At 35.3% G+C, this 19,339-nt stretch overlaps 1 protein-coding gene across 2 annotated transcripts in view; it reads right to left on the bottom strand.

Annotated features, from left to right (window-relative positions):
• Chd1 (chromodomain-helicase-DNA-binding protein 1) overlaps positions 1-19,339 on the bottom strand; it is a 557,090-nt gene that overhangs the window by 379,344 nt on the left and 158,407 nt on the right. For both annotated transcript variants that reach the window (XM_090402402.1, XM_090402403.1), the window contains exons 11-13: positions 17,715-17,842; positions 3,131-3,347; positions 2,944-3,033 (exon numbers count right to left, since the gene is read on the bottom strand). In XM_090402402.1, the coding sequence (XP_090258528.1) occupies positions 2,944-3,033; positions 3,131-3,347; positions 17,715-17,842 (435 nt within the window). The remainder of the gene's footprint in view (positions 1-2,943; positions 3,034-3,130; positions 3,348-17,714; positions 17,843-19,339) is intronic.

Below are 19,339 nucleotides of genomic sequence, written 5' to 3'. Positions count from 1 at the left end.
GAGCTAATCTCAGGTGGTATGGTCACTTACACAGAATGGGTGAGGAAAGATTAGCAAAACAAGTGTTCTCTGCCAGGTTGGCAGGAAAACAACTCAGAGGAAGACCAAGATATAGGTGGATTGATACAGTACAATGTGCCTTAGACGATAGAAATATAAGATCTGATAATGATAATAATGGAGTCTTGACAAGTAACAGACTGATTTGGAGGAAAATTGTATATAGGAAGTTAGTAATGATGTAAATTTTTCATGTAGTACTATCACATCCTGTACACCCCCTTCAGGGTATGTCAGGAATTCGATGATGATGATGATCTCTTAGAACCCCAATACTGTCAGATCTTATAATTCAGTCTTCTGATGCACCCTTTACCCCATCAATCTACCTAACTCTTGGTCTTCCTCCCTGCAATCCTGGCATCAAAAAGAATTTGTACAGAATGATAGAGGCAAGATTAGCTTTGTTAATCTTACCTATTCCATTTTCTTTAAGTAACCAAACCAACTGAGATTAGTTCTGCTCTTGCATTCTGAATGCTAACAATGTCAAGTTCCTTTCTAACATAATATTTATTATGATTCTGCCAACGATGCCCACTGTTTACTACCATATGATTTCATCTTCAGTCTCCAGTTTTTAATCTACTGTTTCATTTCTAACATAACTCTTAGAGCCATGAGTCAAAATTGGTTTCAACTGTCTTGTATATAGCTAGTTTAGTGTTTCAACTAATTTCTCTCTTATTCCATATAAATTTATTCATCTATTTCCACATTTAATTTGCCACTTTCTCATTAAAAATTGTGCCTAAATATCTTAAATGTTTCATTTGTTCTATAGGTTTACAATTCAGATGCAGCTGACATTTTCAAATTTTCTGCCTATTTTCACAGTTCCCATCTTTTTAATACTGATTTTCATACCAATATTGTCAGATTTTGATTTTGTTCCTCTAAGGCAGCACTTCCCAAACTGTGGGCCGTGGTCCCCTTGGGAACTGTAAGTTTTATTGAGGGGGCCCGTGAAATAATGAAAACAAATTTAAAATGTTTTAAGACTAAGTAGATTTTTTTTAATCTTAAAAGAAACGTATTTCATTTTTTATTTCTTTTTTTTGTTCTTTTTTATATTTTAATGGAAAAAAATCACACACTGGTGTTGGTTCACAAATTTTGCTTCCTGCATATTTCGGCACTTAAGGAATATTAGTAAATATATGCTTATTCATATAAGTTTCATTTCAAAGGTTCATAAGCAGCACAAAAAAGATTACAAACGAAATCTTGAATATAAATACAATAAATATTATAATAATATATGTCAGTATTATGATTTTTTTTTCCGATGGGAACCATGAAATCTTTTCATTTTTCCAAAGGGGGCCCTTGACATCCATAAGTTTGGGAAGCACTGCTCTAAGGCATTTCCAACTCTAGCAGTCAACCTACATATTGGTCTTTGTCTGGGTCTATCTCTTCCCATCCTGGCAAAAAAAAACTTGCTTTGCTAACTTTTCTTGTCCATTCTGTTTATGTGACCAAACTACATGAAAGATTAGCTCTACTCAGATTTTCTTGAATGCTAATAATGTCAAGTTCCTTCCCAATATCCTCATTTTTAATATGATTATGCCACTGATGTCATTTGTTTAGTCCCCAGATCTTTCTCAGGACTCTCATATCAATGGAATTAAAAATTAATTAATGTCAATTATTTTTTAATTGGCATTAAAAAAAGATTATCATTTAAACCCTTACATGCTGACATAATCCATCTAGAATGGCAAAGGCATAGTCAAGAGAAGACTTTGAAAAGAAGCACTCCAGCAAAATTATAGCAAAAAGTCAGTATTCATCTATCATTTGGACAGATTTGATATTTTTGAAACTAAATTGAAAAACTGCTTTAACCAATTTAGCACGAAAATCACCGATAAAAAGATATGCACTTGGAAAATAGTAAACTCTTATATTTCACCCAGCTCTCAAGTTCTAGAATATAATTTAGTTTAGTCTTTTGACTAATTTCCCTTTTGTTCGAAATAAATTTATTTAGCTAACTTCTTAGCATACCAGCATTGCTTATTCTTTTGTCTATTTCCACATTTAATTTCCCACCTTCACTAAAAATTGTGCCTAAATGGCTGATATGTTTTTACTTCTTCTGGAAATTCTCTTTAGGATGCTGTTGATGTTTCATTGTTCCAGTCCATTTTCCTGGTGCGTATTTTTTTATTGCTGATTTTCGTGCTAAATTGGTTAAAGCAGTTTTTCAATTTTTATTATATATAATCTTTTTTAATGCCAAGTTGAAAGAATAATGGCCTCTATTTCTAATCATAGAACATTTTGATGTATACCTCTTTGAATGAATTAAGCTCAATACTATTATGAAGAAAATTCGCTATTCCAAATGTTCATGGTAACAAACTATTCCTTTTAAAGGAATGGTTTATTAGAGTATAAAAGTCCATATGAGTTTGTTATAGCAAACTCATATGGACTACATGTCCATATGAGACTGACTGACTTTAGTAATCAAACACACATACAGCCCACAGTATGAAAAGTGGGAGGAAACAACTGTTTCTAAATTTTTAACAGAATTTTTGGAAAATTTTTTGATCACTTCTGATTTATATGGAGCCACACTGCAATTTTGAGTTTTTCTGTAGAATTACCTTTTTCCTCTAACAACCTAAATCCAGTTATTATACACATTCAGAGAACAGATATAGATATTTTTGGAGTTTATCTGAGGATAAGGAATTTAGCTGCTTCCTTTCATAGCTGAATTCCTGAATAACATTCTTCAACTTTCATTAGAAAATTCTGTTGTCAGTTACATATTAAAACACTGGATATAAAGAAATATAAAAATTAAGAGACAATTACTTAAATTTAAGCAAAAATAAAATAATAAATAAATAAAACACTTACCTTATCTTTCAAAAGGATTTCATATGTAGTAAGAAGTATGTTAAATTTAAGTCGTCTGTTACCAGCATGACACAATTCATACTGTCGAATCTGTAATACAAGTAATCTATGTAATTAGGTCTTATATGTCATGCAGTGATAAAACACAAAAGTATTGAGCAACAGCAGTGAAAGCAAAAATACTTACAACATTTCGGCTGCTAACATCTCCTAGATAAACAACAGCATTCAACTCAGGACCCCACTGACTTAGTTCCTTTTGCCAGGAATTCATGGTTGACAAAGGCACAACCAGAAGGAATGGACCATACAGAGCATGTTGGTGAAATAAATAAGACAAATAACTTATAGTTTGTATGGTTTTACCTAAACCCATTTCATCGGCCAGGATTACACTGTTCTCCCTAAAAAGTAATACTTTTTTTAATTAGATAATGCAAATTAAAACTGGCTGACTAAATTATTTATATCTTTTAAGTATTACTAATTATCCATAACATTTCTCCACATATTGCATTTGACTCAGATTATACAGAACTGTGACTATACAGACTCTGTGTCCTTTTAACAAATTTATATGGGATATGAGAACTAAAAGACCAATGTGGCAGTATGTATGGTAGTGATTCTAGTAGTGAGACTTATACGTTGGTTAGACATCACTGGTAATTAATTTACGGAATTGACAACGCATATAAAGTAAATTAATTAAAGATAACTTTAATGAATCACTTCTATATTTGTGTTATGTATGGTAGTGTTCAAACTAAGTTTAACAAATGCATCAGAGAGGTGGTTTAGAAATCAAAAAGTTGAGAAATTATGAGAGGAATCAATGGCAAAGCCATATTAAATATGAAGATATCAGAAAATATCTTGACATTATTCATATTTCAGAATATGTGAGTAGATCCAGTCCAGGATGGCATGATCATTTAAACCAATGAGAGATGAAAAATTATGGGGGGGGGGGGGGCACGTTTGAAACAAATATGGCAGGAATATTGCCAAGTGCGAGAGTTAGATATAGATGGGTTGATATTGTTGATTGTGGTTTAGAACAGAGGCCAGCAAACTTTTCTGAAAAGGACTGAATAGTAAATATATCAGGCTTCATGGGCCAAGATGTAAAATCAAGGATATCATGCACTTATATATAACATAGTAAACAAAATTTACACAATTTTGTTATTAACAAAATGTGATGCCTTTTATTCCACTATATGAAGTAGGAGAGGCCATTTTAGTCCTATCCAACTTTTTGGAGACTGGGAGGAGCAGTTCAATCCTCACTGGTAGTCAATCAGAGATAGCTGGCCAAGACTATCACTAATTATGAACAGCATCCAGTGAAAAGACAGCCGACAAGTAACACTATCTTGTGGTCCCTGATCCTAACATATTTATTATTTTTATGACTATTTATGATTATTTGTAGCCTATTTTTGTTTAGGAATATCCCATTTTTTATAACGCCATTGGCTATTTACTCAAATTTTAGGACATTACTGATGTTTTATAGAGACAGATATATGAAGAATATATAGTTAAAGGGGAAAAAAAAATAAAAAAAATAAATAAATAAATAAATATATATATATATATATATATATATATATATATATATATATATATATATATATATATATAGGAAGAAAAAATGGACATACGTTTGTGGGACGTTGCTGACTGTCTTCTTTTTCAGTGGCATCCTAGCGCATGGTGATATACATTCATTGTTTAAGGAAGGAAGTATGACTGAATGGAAGGGGGTCGGAAAAGTGGGGTTTGAGAGATGTGGGAGAATTATCAGTGAGGCAAGAGGTATGTGAACATTTTTGGAAAATCTGGGTTTTTTTTTATATTTTTTAAATTACTAAAGGTGGGCAAAGAATACTTTGGGATGGGGTGAACATAGAAATGGGGAAGGAGAGGGATATTATGGGATAAGATCAGGGTAATATCCTTCTCCTTCCCCCAAAATTTCTATGTTCATTCCTTATACATTCATTGTTTAAGGAAGGGAGTATAACTGAATGGAAGGGGGTCGGAAAAGTGGGGTTTGAGAGATGTGGGAGAATTACTGGTGAGGCAAGAGGTATGTGAACTATTTTGAAAAATCCATTTTTTTTTTTTTTTTTTTTACATTTTTTAAATTATAAAAGGTGGGCAAAGAATACTTTGTTGGGCAAGGAATACTCTATTTGATCACAAAAGAAACGAAGAAATTATGAAAGAATTAAACCAAGAATCAGTAATAGAAAAAATATAAACATAGACGGATGGAACACGTTCAAAGAATGAAAATAGAAAGATTACCAAAACAAGCCATTAGGAAAAAGAAAACCAGGACATCCTCTTAAAAGATTCAACGATGACTTCTAAGGCCAGAACAGGTCACGCTAGGCCTAAATCTTTGATATGCATGATGATGACGATGATGAAAGAATACTTTGGGATGGGGGTGAACATAGAAATTTTTGGGGAAGGAGAGGGATATTATGGGATAAGATCAGGGTAATATCCTTCTCCTTCCCAAAAATTTCTATGTTCACCTGCATCCCAAAGTATCCTTCTCCTTCCCAAAAATTTCCATGTTCACCCCATCCCAAAGTATTCTTTGCCCACCTTTAATCTCTCTCTCTCTCTCTGTGTGTTCACTGGGCATCTACAGATGCCGTATGGTCACTCCGATGCTCGGTCATGTGCCACACCAAGCCTCGCCACAGAGTCCTGTTGTTTGCTTTTCTGGCGGCCTCAACTTTCTGAAGATCAGTCACTCCATCCATCTCATTGATGGTCTACCCCTGCCTCTTTTTCCCGGAACTTTACCTTCTATTACTGTTTTGAGAAGTCCCGCTTCCATCCTTTCTATGTGTCCAAAATATTTTAACTTTCTTCTGCAAATATCCTTAAGGAGCCTTAAAGTTCTACTGATCTTTTCTAACACCCATTCATTTGTACACCTTTCAGTATATGATATCCTCAACAGCCTTCTGTAACACCACATCTCAAAAGCAGATATCAGTTTCTTATCTGACTTCTTTAAGTTCCAAGTCTCACATCCATAAGTCGCTGTTGGGAAAACAACTGCATCCAAAATCCTCAACTTTGTTCCCATAGAGATAGATCTATCCTTCCAGATTTTAGACAGGTCCCTGACTGTTGTTTTAGCCCCTCTTCCTAAGTGGAGGAGGTTCCAAATCAAAATTTTCCTGGTGAGAGGGTTCCACATTTTCTTTATCCACTCTGCTGTACAGTTCCGCACAGTATTCTTTCCACCTGTTTTTGATTTCCAACTCTTCTGTTAGTAATGATCCATTCCTGTCTTTGATGACATTCAATTTAGGCTTAAACTTGTGCTTTAAGTCACAAACTAAATAAAACATCCTTTTATAATTCTGCATTCTCATCTGGAACTCGATTTCTTCACCTTTAATAATTTAAAAAATATATAAAAAAAAAAATGTTCAAAAAAGTTCACATACCTCTCGCCTCACTGATAATTCTTCCACATCTATCAAATCCCACTTTTCCAACCCCCATCCATTCAGTTATACTTTCTTCCTTCAACAATGAATGTTGTATATTGCCATACGCTGGGATGCCACTGAAAAAGAAGACAACCAGCAACACCCCACAAAGGTATGTCCGGTTTTTTCTTCCTATATATATATATTTTTTCCCTATATATTCTTCATATATCTGTCAATATAAAACATCATTAATGCCCTAAAATTTGAGTAAATAGCCCATGATATTATAAAAAAGCAGTACTCCTAAAAACAAAAATAGCCTAAATAGCCATAAAAATAATATTTACTTAGAGGAGTAACATTGGAATTTTCCCAGAAACAATACCTACTATATTTATTGTCCAAAACAGTGTAGGTTCTACGGTCAATTTTCTTGAGTTTACGGGATGAAAAATCTGAGTTTTCAGGAGAAAAACCTGCTTGCCAAGGCCAGAGATCAAATAACTTGGGAACCACTTGAAGAAAGGCATAAAACATTTCCTCTAGTCAGCAACTAGAATTATGAACCTAGGTCTTTCTTCAGGCAGCCTAGTGATGTGAGTGTAAATGCTACTTCCAATGAGCTTCACAGGCTCATGTAAAATGTTTTATGTAAAAAATTTATAAACAAGAAATCCTATTATCTCCACATGAGACTGGCTTGCTCATATTTAGGTGAAAAGTTCTTATGATTGTTGCTTGTGTCTTCGGTGAAAACCATTCAGTCATTCTAACCAACTTCCTGTGGGCTTGTGTTTAACTTACCTCAGATTTTCCAAACACCAAAGTGCCAATGTTCCACTTTTGTCTAGTATTACAGATATTTGTTCATTTATTTTATTTTGGCCCATTCCATCATCAAAACAAGTCAGTTACTATGAGGTTAAACATTGTTGGACTCGCACTTGAATGCCATTCTAACTCTTTCCAAATGTGTTCTTATAAAACGTTTATTATGAGACTCTGTGTGGACAAGTCAATTTTAAGTTCAGTATTAACTAGACAATTTTTCCAACAGTATAATAATAGTTTCTAATCCAAATCAGAAGAAGCATCTTCTTCTGTAACAGGCAGGACAATATTCTATAGGTGACATTCCCTGGCAGCTGCCATGCCTAAATATGTTCATCATTTTGAATATTCTTTCTATTCAATTTGCTGTAATTTTCCATGCATAGCTATGCAATCATCTATTGTACAATTAAAGCAAGGTATGCAACATGAAATTTAAATCCAAGCATAGTCTGAACTCCATCGGTAAATTTGGATTTGGACAGAGGAATGAAAGGGGAGAAAGACATATTTTGAATTCACAGAAGAACATAACCTCTTTATTATGAACAGCTTTTTCAAGAAAATCAACTGAAAATGGACTTGGAGAAGCCCAAACGGACAAACCTATAATGAAATAGACTTCATCCTCTCCAACAAAAGATATACAGGGTGATTCAGAACTCTTGGGCCAAACTTTAAGGGGGCGATAGAACACACCTAAGCAAGCACATTTCGTCATACAATGCATGGTCTGAACTCAAGCAGTGAAGTGCTAGGGATTAGCAACTACTGTGTCAGGAAATGAAGAAACACAAGAATGACAGAGGAGATTTGAAACAATTGCAGAAATTACAGAACATAAATTAAAGAATTTTATTGAACAAATTACAGAAACTGCTCAAAAGAGCAACCACCAACATTAATGCAGGCTGCACACCTTTGACGTAGTGTTTGGCATACATTGGCGAAAACACTAGACGTTTCTCGTACAGCCGCAGCGGCAATAGATATCCTGGCAATAAGGTCCTCATTGGAATTGATGGGGCTATCATAAATCAGGCTTTTCATATAGTCCCATAGGAAAAAGTCCAGACAAGAGAGATTGGGCGATTGTGACGGCCAAGCGATGGGACCACTGCGATCAATCCATCATCCTGGAAATGTTGCATCCAAGGTGCTCCATAGTGTTGGAACCACATATGTTTTGAATGTTTGCTGGAACAGGGTTCAGTAATTCTGGCAAGGCCTCTTGTAAAAAACGAGGTACGTTCTCCCATTCAGTCGTGCTGGCAGAAGGTATGGGCCAATCAAATGGTCATGTAGGATTCCAACCCAAACATTTATGGAGAAACGCCACTGGTATGAATGTGGACGTGTGGCATGCGGATTTCTGCTTGCCCACACGATAATTGTGGGTATTAAAAATGCTCTCAGTGTAAAGGTGCATTCGTCAGTGAATAAGACATGCATCAAAGTCCGGCTGCACTGTAGTCTGCTACAGGAACCACTGTGCAAAATCCACACGAGGCCGGTAATCTGCAGGTGTCAAGGCGTGCACCCTCTGTGCATGGTAGGGTGTAATCGTTCGTCTCGTAGAACTCGCCACACCGTCGATTTGGGCAGCACACGTACAGCATGGGAAATTGCTCACGTGCTACATTCGGGACGATGTGCAACCCTATGTAGAATTTCCTCTGTAATGTGGCATCCTCACACACCCTGTATCCTGCATACCGCTGACGAAGGAGCCCATTTTACACAGATACCGGTGCAATCGCTGAAAGGTTTTATGATCAGGCATGTGTCTGGTCGGAAAGCGCTCTCAGTAGTCTTTGGGCTTCCCTCGCATTCCCGTCCACAGCTCCGTAAATGAAATGCATGTCAGCCTTCTCCTGATTTGTGAAAGAATCCATCCTTTTTGCACCCCACGGTAGAAATAATGATGACTGCCAAAACCAGTGCTTATAAGAGTTCACTGGAAAGTGCTCTCTATCGCTTCACCCTTGAGTTCGGACCACACATTGTATGACAAAAAGTGCTTGTTGAGGTGTGTTCTATCACCCCCTTAAAGTTTGGCTAAGAGTTCTGAATCACCCTGTATAATAAATAATACTGAAGTGCTTAATAGATTCAACACAGGAAGTGACCACAGATAGTAAGGGCAAAAGTATGGATCAACAAAAAATGGGAACAGAATAAGCTGATAAGAAAAAAGTCCAATATTGTGAATCTACAAAAAACTTCTACCACAATAAAAGCTGTTACAGAGAATCACTCAAAAAATGAACTTAAATACAGCTACTACTATCGTTGATGCTAATAAAATCTTAACAAAATCTCTCTTGAATTGTGCACTAGAAATGGGAGGTGTAAAAAGGCACCAAAGAGAGGAAAAACGAAGATAGGAAACCTTACATTTGATGAAGAAAAGAAGAGAATATGAAAAGAGATTTGACTGAGACAAATAAAACAGAATATTTGGAAATTTGTAAAACTATATGCAAAAGCATGAAACATGAAATTAGATCATATAATACTAGGAAAATTAAAGAAACATTAGAAAACAATAGTAATATGAAGGTCCTAAGACAAACATTATCAGTTGGAACAAAGGACATAGCTGCTGTAAGAGGAAAAAATGGTCAAAAGAATTCAGGAATTTTATACTGAACTCTATGAAGACGGAGACATCCAAGAATGAACTATGCATAACTCGAGTGAGGAAGAATACAATGTCCCTGAGATCTTACAAGGTGAAGTGGAAGTGGCACTGCGGGGAAATCAAGAATAGAAAGGCCCCAGGAGAAGATGGAATTATGGTAGACTTCTTAAAACTGGGAGGAAGCCCTGTCATCAAACAGCTGACTAAACTCTTTAATAAATGTCTAAAACAGGGAAAAATTCCAAAAAATTGGAACAATTCACTTTTAATATTAATTTTTAAAAAGAGCAATAAGAAAGAAATTAAAAACTACAGACCTATAAGCCTAGTCCCCACCGTATATAAAGTTTTCACAAAAATTATAAATAACAGAATAAAATCTAAACTTGAGGGAATGCAATCCTGAGAACAAGCTGGATTTAGTTTGTCACTGAAAAATCGATTGAATACAATAAACCCTTATGTCTGGCCTATATAGACTACGATAAAGCATTTGAATAAGTTAAAAGATGTGCAACACTAAAAGCTCTTGAAACCTAGGGAACTGAAAAACCATATATTGAAACACTAAAACATACTTACAATAATGCAACTTCTGTAATTAAATTATATAAAAACAGTGAAAATTTTCCAGTACAAAAAGACATTTGGCAAGGTGATACTATATCTCCCAAACTATTTACAGCTGCATTAAAAGTCTTTAGAAGCCTTAACTGGGAAACAAAAAGGAATAAACATAAGAGAAAGGCCGCATCATCTGAAATTTGCAGATGATGTTGTCCTAATAGCAGATAATCTTGAAGATCTGAAAGAAAGGCTAAATCAGCTAAAAATGAAGCCTCCAGAGTAATTGGATTAAAAATAAACAGAGAAAGAACAAAAATAATGATGAATAAATACATAAACCAAAGAACTGTCAAAGTTGAAAACCATGAAATAGAACAAGTTACCTCATATGTATATTTGTCCAGCCGTGGACAGAACCAAAAGGTTGAAGAAGAAGAAAAAGAAGAGGATTGCCAAAGAACACAGATTGAATGAAGAATTCACCTTGGATGGATGGATAGCTTATGGGAAAATGAGAGACATATTCAGAAGTGACATCCCTATGAGTCTAAAAAGGAAAGCTTTCGACCAGTGCATACTTCCTGTCATAACATATGGAGGAGAAACATGGACTTTGACAGAAACTCTAAACAAAAAGCTGAGAATAACACAACATCGCATGGAGAAAGTATGCTAAAAATAACATTAAGAGATAGGAAGACAAATACCTGGATAAGATCTCAAACAGGTGTCACGGATATTGTAAATACATTAAACAGGCTAAGTGGAGATGGGCTGGCCATATTGCCAGATGCAATGACTGGAGATGAACTAGAAAAACAATAGAGCGGAGACCAATGGATGGAGAAAGACAGACCAAAGGGAAGGTGGAGGGATAAACTGGAACAAGTTGCAAGAGTGAGATAGATGGGAATGGCAGAAAACCAAGTGGTCTGGAAAACCTTCATCCAGAAGGACAGAACCAAAAGAGGTTGTAGAAGAAGAAGATAGTCTGTGGTAATATTACTACAATAAAGAGCCAAGAGGCTATTTTTTTTATCGGCGACGTACGTAAATTTTTCAGCTTTGAAATAATGAGGGATTTTTTTTATCCCCTTAACTTAATTTAATGTTAGTCTTCTACAACAGTCCTCAGAAGCCAAAGCTACAGAGTTCACTCACAGCTATCCTTACAACTGTAGATATTGTGAACTCCCAATTAAGAAAGCTGCTGAAACACAAAGGCATGAAATCTATATACTTTCCTTTAACTTATACGGAATACCTATTTTCTCTCTCTCTCTCACTCTTTTTTTTTAACTGTGATATCATTTAAAAATGCTTCTATCTTTAAATGATGTCAATCACAGCTGATCCAATTGGGATGCAGTTGCATGAACTGACTGGTGATTAACATAGCAACCAAGAAATGGTTCAAAAGAATCATGCCCCATTTCTACTCTCTTGCTTTTGTGTCATGTAGTTTGCCATTGATACACAGTATACATAAAAAATTGAGTCTGTATTAATATTTGAAAGGCTATGCATCTTGCCAACATATCATTTCATGATAATGTACAATCAGATGATATTATGAAAATGCAACATATTTAAGGGTACATTATTACTAGCTTCTATCAACAATTTATTTCCAAATTAGGTTGCAATTTGTCAGAATTTCAATACTGTCAGATCTTACATTTTAGTCTACTAAGGCATTACTGCAATTAATCCACTTAAATTTTAGTTTTCTGATATCAAACATCTTTTGCCAACTCTCTATTCTCTTTAAATAATCATACCATCTTGGATTAGCTTCTGCTCATATTTTCTAAATACTAACAATGTTAAGTCCCTTCTTAATATCATTATTTTTTAATATGATTCTGCCAAATGCCATCTTCAGTTGCAAATTATTTTGCAGAGTCCTCAGATCTGTGGTCTCTAGGCTTTGATTAACTACTTTATTTCTAATCCAACTTTCACATCCACTTTAAACACTACTTTATATTACTACTAATTACATGATGTTATTATTAATTTTATATATAAACAACAAATTACACGATAACCATAGTAATCAACTTTAATGAGTATGAAATATCTGTACTTTCATTTCATTAAAGTTAATTACCGTTAATACGTTATCATGTAATTTGTTGTTTATAGTTATGACAATGGGTACCATTAAAGATTAGACTTATATATGAAAGTGGATATGTTTCTCATTAACTCAAGAATTCCATCTTTATAAACATGCCAGAAAAGGCTGGAGAAGTTGAATGCAAAGATTAATATTACTGATTATGAAGAGTCTAATGAGCTATGTAGCAACGCATAACCAACTTTACTATTATGAAATACACTATACAGGGGATCCTCAACCTACGGCGTCGTCGACATGCATCGTTTTGACTTTACAGCGGTAATCCCATAAATAAATTAAAAAATAATTTTTGACTTGAAGCAGCGTAACGTAAAATTCAAATGTCGCGGGCAAACTTGTTTGTGAGTGCGGTGCAAGAATATGCTGTTACGCAGCGTTTGTTTGGATGAGGTGCCGTCGCTTGGGTCCCAGCATACACTCTTTGGGTACCACGTGCTTTGTTTACATCTGCTCTCTCACTTCTGTGTTTGTGTTTTTGTGACTTTTTACCCTTCAATATGGCTCCCAAACGTAAGGCAGACTCTTCTGATGGCAGTATGTCGAAGAAAAGGAAAGCCATTATATTAGAAGTGAAATTAAAAATTATTAAAAGGGCAAAAAAGGGAGAAACGGCGACGAATATCGGCCGTGCGTTGAACTTAAGTCGTGCCACAGTCGGGACTATTATCAAGGATAAAGTTCACAACCTTGAACACATGAAAGGATTGGCTAATGCTGCTGGCGACTTAAAACTGAAGCCCTTGTTGGTCTATCAGGCTGAAAATCCAAGGGCACTAAAGGGCATTTGGAAGGGTCAACTGCCTGTCATCTGGAAGTCCAATAAGAAGGCATGAGTGACACTTCAAATCTTCGAGGACTGGTTTACCAACCATTTTGTGCCAGAAGTTCAGAGGTATAGTCCCACAGAAAGTTCTACTAAGGTAGAAGTGGAGGAATTTTTTGAGGCTTTAGAGAAAGCAACTGACACAATGAAAAAGGAAAAGTTGGTCCTTGTTGGGGATCTAAATAGTAGAGTAGGAAATGATTGTGAGACATACAAAAATATTTTGTGAAAATTAGGAGAAAAGAGCAAAGCTAATAATAATGGCAAATATCTGTTGGATTTCTGCTCAGGACATGGACTGGCTATTACTAACACCATGTTCCAACATAAAAAGTGTGCAAATTCACATGGAATGAAGAGGCAAGCAATAAGAAAAGTCTCATTGACTATGTTATTGTTGATAGTGATGTTTTCTCCCTGGTGCAGAACACCAGAATCTACAGAGGATTTGAAATTGGAAGTGATCACTATTTAGTCTTGAGGAGGGTAAAATTGAATTTCATATTGAAAAGAATAACGTGTAAGATAGTTTTAAAGCGAATTTTTTACACAAAGATTATTGAAGAAAAAATGAAAGAGTTTGAGAACAGGAATCAAACCTTCGAAGAAAGCCCTGATTGATTCAGCTAGAGAGGAATGTGGTGAAGTTGTCTGCAAGGATAGAGAAATTAGAACTCCATGGTGGACACAGGAAGTTAAAGAGACAGTTAAGGAAAAGAAGAACGCCCATCAAAAGTTCCTGGCAAATAAGTCAGCTTGTGCTCTTAGAGAATACAGAGACAAATGCACGAATGCTAAACACTGTGTAAAACTAGTTAAACAAATGTCATGGGAGGACTGTGGCAAGCATATAGAAAATAAATATCAAGAAGGCGGCAAAATATTCTGGAGGTTGTTGAAGAAGCTTAGGAATGGAGGAAAGAGTGCTGTAAAAGGAGTTAGAGATGATAAAGGTGACATGAAAACAGGAGAAAAAGATATCATTGAAGTATGAAGTAATTACTTTGAAAAACTGCTACATGAAACAATCAGTGATGACAGCACAGTGGTAAAAAACACTGACCAGGCACACAGTCAGGAATACATATCCATACTTGAAGTAGAAAAAGCCATCAGAGGCTTGAAATGTGGAAGGGCAGCAGGAGTTGATGATATTCGACCAGAAATGCTGGAGTATGGTGGTATAAGAGTCTTACAGTGGCTGCACTGCATAGTGCAGAAAGCCTGGACACGGACGAATTCCCAATAATTGGAGTAGAGCTCTCATAGTACCCATATATAAAAAAGGGAAATAAAACTGAATGTGAGAATTACAGAGGTATTTTTCTACTGAGTGTTCCTGGTAAGATAAATGCAAGTATACTTGAGAAACGGTTGAGAAGAATTGTGGAAGAAAAGCTGGGTGAAGAACATGCTGGATTCAGGCCAAACAGAGGCTGTCAGAATCAGATCTTCACTTTACGACAAATGGTGTAGAAATCATGGGAACATAACAAAGATCTGTATTTAAGTTTTGTCGATTTGGAAAAGGCATATGACAAGGTGCCAAGAGAGAAGCTATTCAATACGCTACGGTTATATGGTGTCAATGGGGCATTATATCAAGCAATACTTAGTCTTTATTTGAGTTGTAAGTCAGCAGTTGGAATTGAAGGAAGTACAGGAAGATGGTTTAATGTTAAATCTGGTGTGAGACAAGGATGTACATTATCCCCTCTGTTATTCATTATCTATATGGATCACATTATGAAGGAAAGTGGTATTAAACATGATATCAAAATTGGAGATGTTAATGTCAGCTCTTTGCTTTATGCAGATTATGTTATACTTCTAAATAAATCCGCTACAAATCTGCAAGATTCTCCGACTAAATTGAATAACTTTTGTAATATATATGGTATGAAGGTCTTTTTATTGCTGACCTTCATACCATATATATTACAACAGTTATTCAATTTAGTCAGAGAATCTTGCAGACTTGTAGCGGATTTATTGAAAATGTCAACTGCATTGTGAATGGAGAACCTGTGGAACAAGTAAAACATTTCAGCTACTTAGGCATGATTTTTAGTGAAGATGGTAAGTTAAATATGGAAATAGACAACAGAATCAACAAAGCTGGTATGGTAGGAATTCAATTGAATAAATTCATATGGAATAAAAAGAGAAATTAGTCGGAACACTAAATTAGCTGTATACAAGACTGTGTTCAAACCAGTTTTAACTTATGGATCTGAGAGCTGGGTCAGAAGTAAAACACTTGACCAAAGACCACAGATATGAGAGTCCTTTGAAAGATTATAGGTATGAACAGATGGCATCAATGGCAATATCATATTAAAAACAAGGATATTAGGGACATTGTCAGCATCCAGGAATGCGTTAGCAGAGCTAATCTCAGGTGGTATGGTCACTTAAACAGAATGGGTGAAGAAAGATTAGCAAAACAATTGTTCTCTGCCAGGTTGGCAACAAAACGACCCAGAGGAAGACCAAAATATAGGTAGACTGATATGGTACAAAGTGCCTTAGATGATAGAAATATAATATCTGATAATGTTGGAATCTTGACAAGTAACAGACTGATTTGGAGGAAAATTGTAGATAGGAAGTTAGTAATGATGTAATTTTTTTTCATGTAGTACTATCATATCCTGTACACCCCTTGAGGGTACATGGCAGGAATTTGATGATGATGATAATGATTGTGAAGCATGAAAGTCATTAAAAAGATTTGTTTCAAAAGATTTATGAAGTGAGGGAAAATAGGGGAGGGATGAAAACAATGGCACAAGGGTCAAAAATAGAAAGGATTGCTTGGTCTGAACTATGTAGAGAGCAAAATAATAGCCCAAGACAGGGATATGTGAACCTACAACTTCTTGGATGGACATAATACTTAATAGAAGTGCACTAAAAATTATACTACATAGAGGTGGAAACAGCAGGAAAATTTAAAAAACCTACCAGATCTAAATAAATATGGTTGCATGGAATATGAAAAACAGTAATCCTAAGCCCTTCTGCCCAACAGCCAAAACTAGATACTAACATCTGTAGAGGCTGCCTCTTTTAGAACTTCTAGTCCTAAGAGAGGCAGTCTCTTCTGCTAACATCAAGATGGAAGTTAACACATTTTCGGTTAAGCAACTTGTATTCTCTTATGCTCAAGAAAGTACAGATCTAATTTGTCAATTAACTGAACAAGATGTACATTTAATAATGGTGCCATTCTTGACAATTATTTCGACATGAACAGTCACACCAGTATCTGATAAAGAGAAACTAAATGTGTTCATGATTTTCAACAGAAATAAGTACAAGATTATGTTTAAAGATAAAAAAAATTTAATATTGTGAGGATAACTCCAGTTTATGCATTATTCAGACTGAGAGAAGTTACTTGTCTTATGAATAAAGTGAAAAATGAATTTTAGTGTGTAATTTTAACAAAACTTAAAATAGATATTTCTACTTCCAAATTTACATTTTTTTGAACAGAAACAATATAACAAGCACTGTTGGTTTGCAAATACACCTAAAATAAACTATGTGAAGCAATAAGTTGCAGTACACATCCTTGGTCATGCACAAGTTTCACATTCATCATGATCAAATTTCTAACTTCTGAAGTCTCAAGGGGTAACATAATATCATGAGTACATGATTAAGTTTATATATTACTAGCACCTACTAATACTTTTACCTTCCAAATTAATATGATATTTGTCAGATTTAAAATTTCAGTCTACTAAGACACTACTCACTGAAGATGATATGGATGTTGTAGCATGTTTTCTTCTGGAAAACTTCAGTTTTTCATGAAGAAAAAGAATTAAACCAGCTAGAGAACACACACTGTTAAATGCAACAACCATCTTTATCTTCTCTGATCCTTTTATAGCATTCTATTCTAAATTTCTAAGCTTTTTCATCTTCCAGAACATTTTTACCTTTATGATATTTACCTTCTATATTTTTAATACCAAAGTTTTCCCATGACTTTTGTTAAGCTACCGTTACACACATGTCAGTTTTCTAACATTTTTCTCAGTATTTTCCAGAGCACCACCTGATGACTTACCTGACAAGAGCTTTTATGATTTCTTCTTTTACAGGATTATTATTGCATTCACACTGAAGTTCAGTTTTCAAACAATTTCATCATCACATGCTTTCCTGGATGAATCAATCAAAATAAAAAGTCCATAACACAGTCTACCAAATATTATATAACCTTAATTTCATATATATATATAAAATTATTTCATAAATACCACTTACTTGCACCATGAATGAGCCAACCAGTTTAAACCTTCCAGTTGGTAGTCTCTTAACTCTAATCCTTGAGAACCACCAATATACTTTGGCTGAGTTTTCAATGGAACAAATTTAGGACGGCTCTTAAGAAGCTGAAAATGGACAAAAGTTTATGCATATCTTTATGCAGTTATGTCTACTACATAAAGAATATGCAGTGGACATAACTTCTTGTATATGAAAATTACTAGTTAATGATTATATTTCATAGCAAGTGAATACGATTTAATCTTTACTTACACTTAGGAACAAATAACAAAAACAACTCAGCAAAACATTACTCATAATTTCAAAAAATGCAAAATACACATCATGAACAATAATAACTATTTTATATAATCTGATAAAATTCATTATGCAGTGATTCGGTTGAATTATTTTTGTTGGAATTACAGCAGAAGCAACTAAGCTGATGCGGCCAGTCCATCATGTCTGTTAACTGTGTGTTCTCTGGCCTGTATGCCTATACGAGGTCCGACACCTAAAATACAAGACTAAACCCTATAGCTTGGAAATGGAGAATGGGAGGGGAGAGACAAAGAGATGGTTATAGAGCATGTTCTAACCTGTCGCTGTGAGACAAGGCTAAACTCCATCACTTTACTCAGTACAAGTGGACGTGTGTTCAAATATAGACATTTTCTTGCCCTTGGTCGGAAAATGTTGGAGTACAAGAGTGAACAGCAAGTTAACATCAAGTTTCTTGTGAAACTGAAGAAATCTGTGATGGAAACTTTTCAATTATTGACTGAGGCTTACGATGAAGAGTGCATGTCTTGTGCATGCACGTGTTTTTGAATGGCACGAACGATTTTCGGAAGGCAGAGAAAGCGTGAAAAATTATGATCGCCCAGGCCGTCCACGCACAGCAGTTACCGATGACAACATTATAAAAGTGCGAGATGTGATTCGAAAAAACAGAAGATTGGGCATTTGAGCTGTAGCTGAGAAAGTAAATTCGACAGGGAAAGTGTTTGATGCATTTTAATGGAAGAATTGAACATGAAAAGGTTTGTGCAAACATGGTTCCAAAAATGTTGTCAGATGAACAAAAAGAACGTTGCAAGGAACTGTGTTCGGACCTTTTGCAACGCATTAAGGATGAACCAGATTTGTTAAATTGAGTAATTACTTGTGATGAAACTTGGATATTTACATATGATCTGGAAACCAAGCAACAATCAATGCAGTGGAAGTCAGCAACATCTCCAAGACCAAAAAAAAGCACGCATGAGTCATTCAAAGTTCAAGGCCATGATGATTGTTTTCTTCGATATCAAGTGTATTGTAATGACAGAGTGGGTTCCCAGTGGCCAGACAGTAAATCAGCAGTATTACCTTAAATTCTTGATGAAATTGCACAAAGGTGTGAGAAGGAAATGACCAGAATTGTGAGAAACGGTTGGATTTTGCACCAAGACAATGTGCCAGCACGCAACCCTTTCTGAAGTAGTTTTTAGCTAATCACAGCATCTTGAGCACCCACCCTATTTGCCAGACCTGGTTCCATGTGACTTCTACCTCTTCCCAAAGATCAAGTCGGTGCTCAAAGGAACCCATTTTTTATCGGTAGAAGATGTGAAAGCAAA

Source organism: Typopeltis vanoorti, chromosome 13, assembly GCF_054136105.1.
Source record: "Typopeltis vanoorti isolate ZY-2024b chromosome 13, IOZ_Tvanoo_1.0, whole genome shotgun sequence".
Lineage (NCBI taxonomy): Eukaryota > Metazoa > Arthropoda > Arachnida > Uropygi > Thelyphonidae > Typopeltis > Typopeltis vanoorti.
The sequence above is the reverse complement of the archived record's forward strand: the minus strand, read 5'-3'. Positions and strand labels throughout refer to the sequence as shown.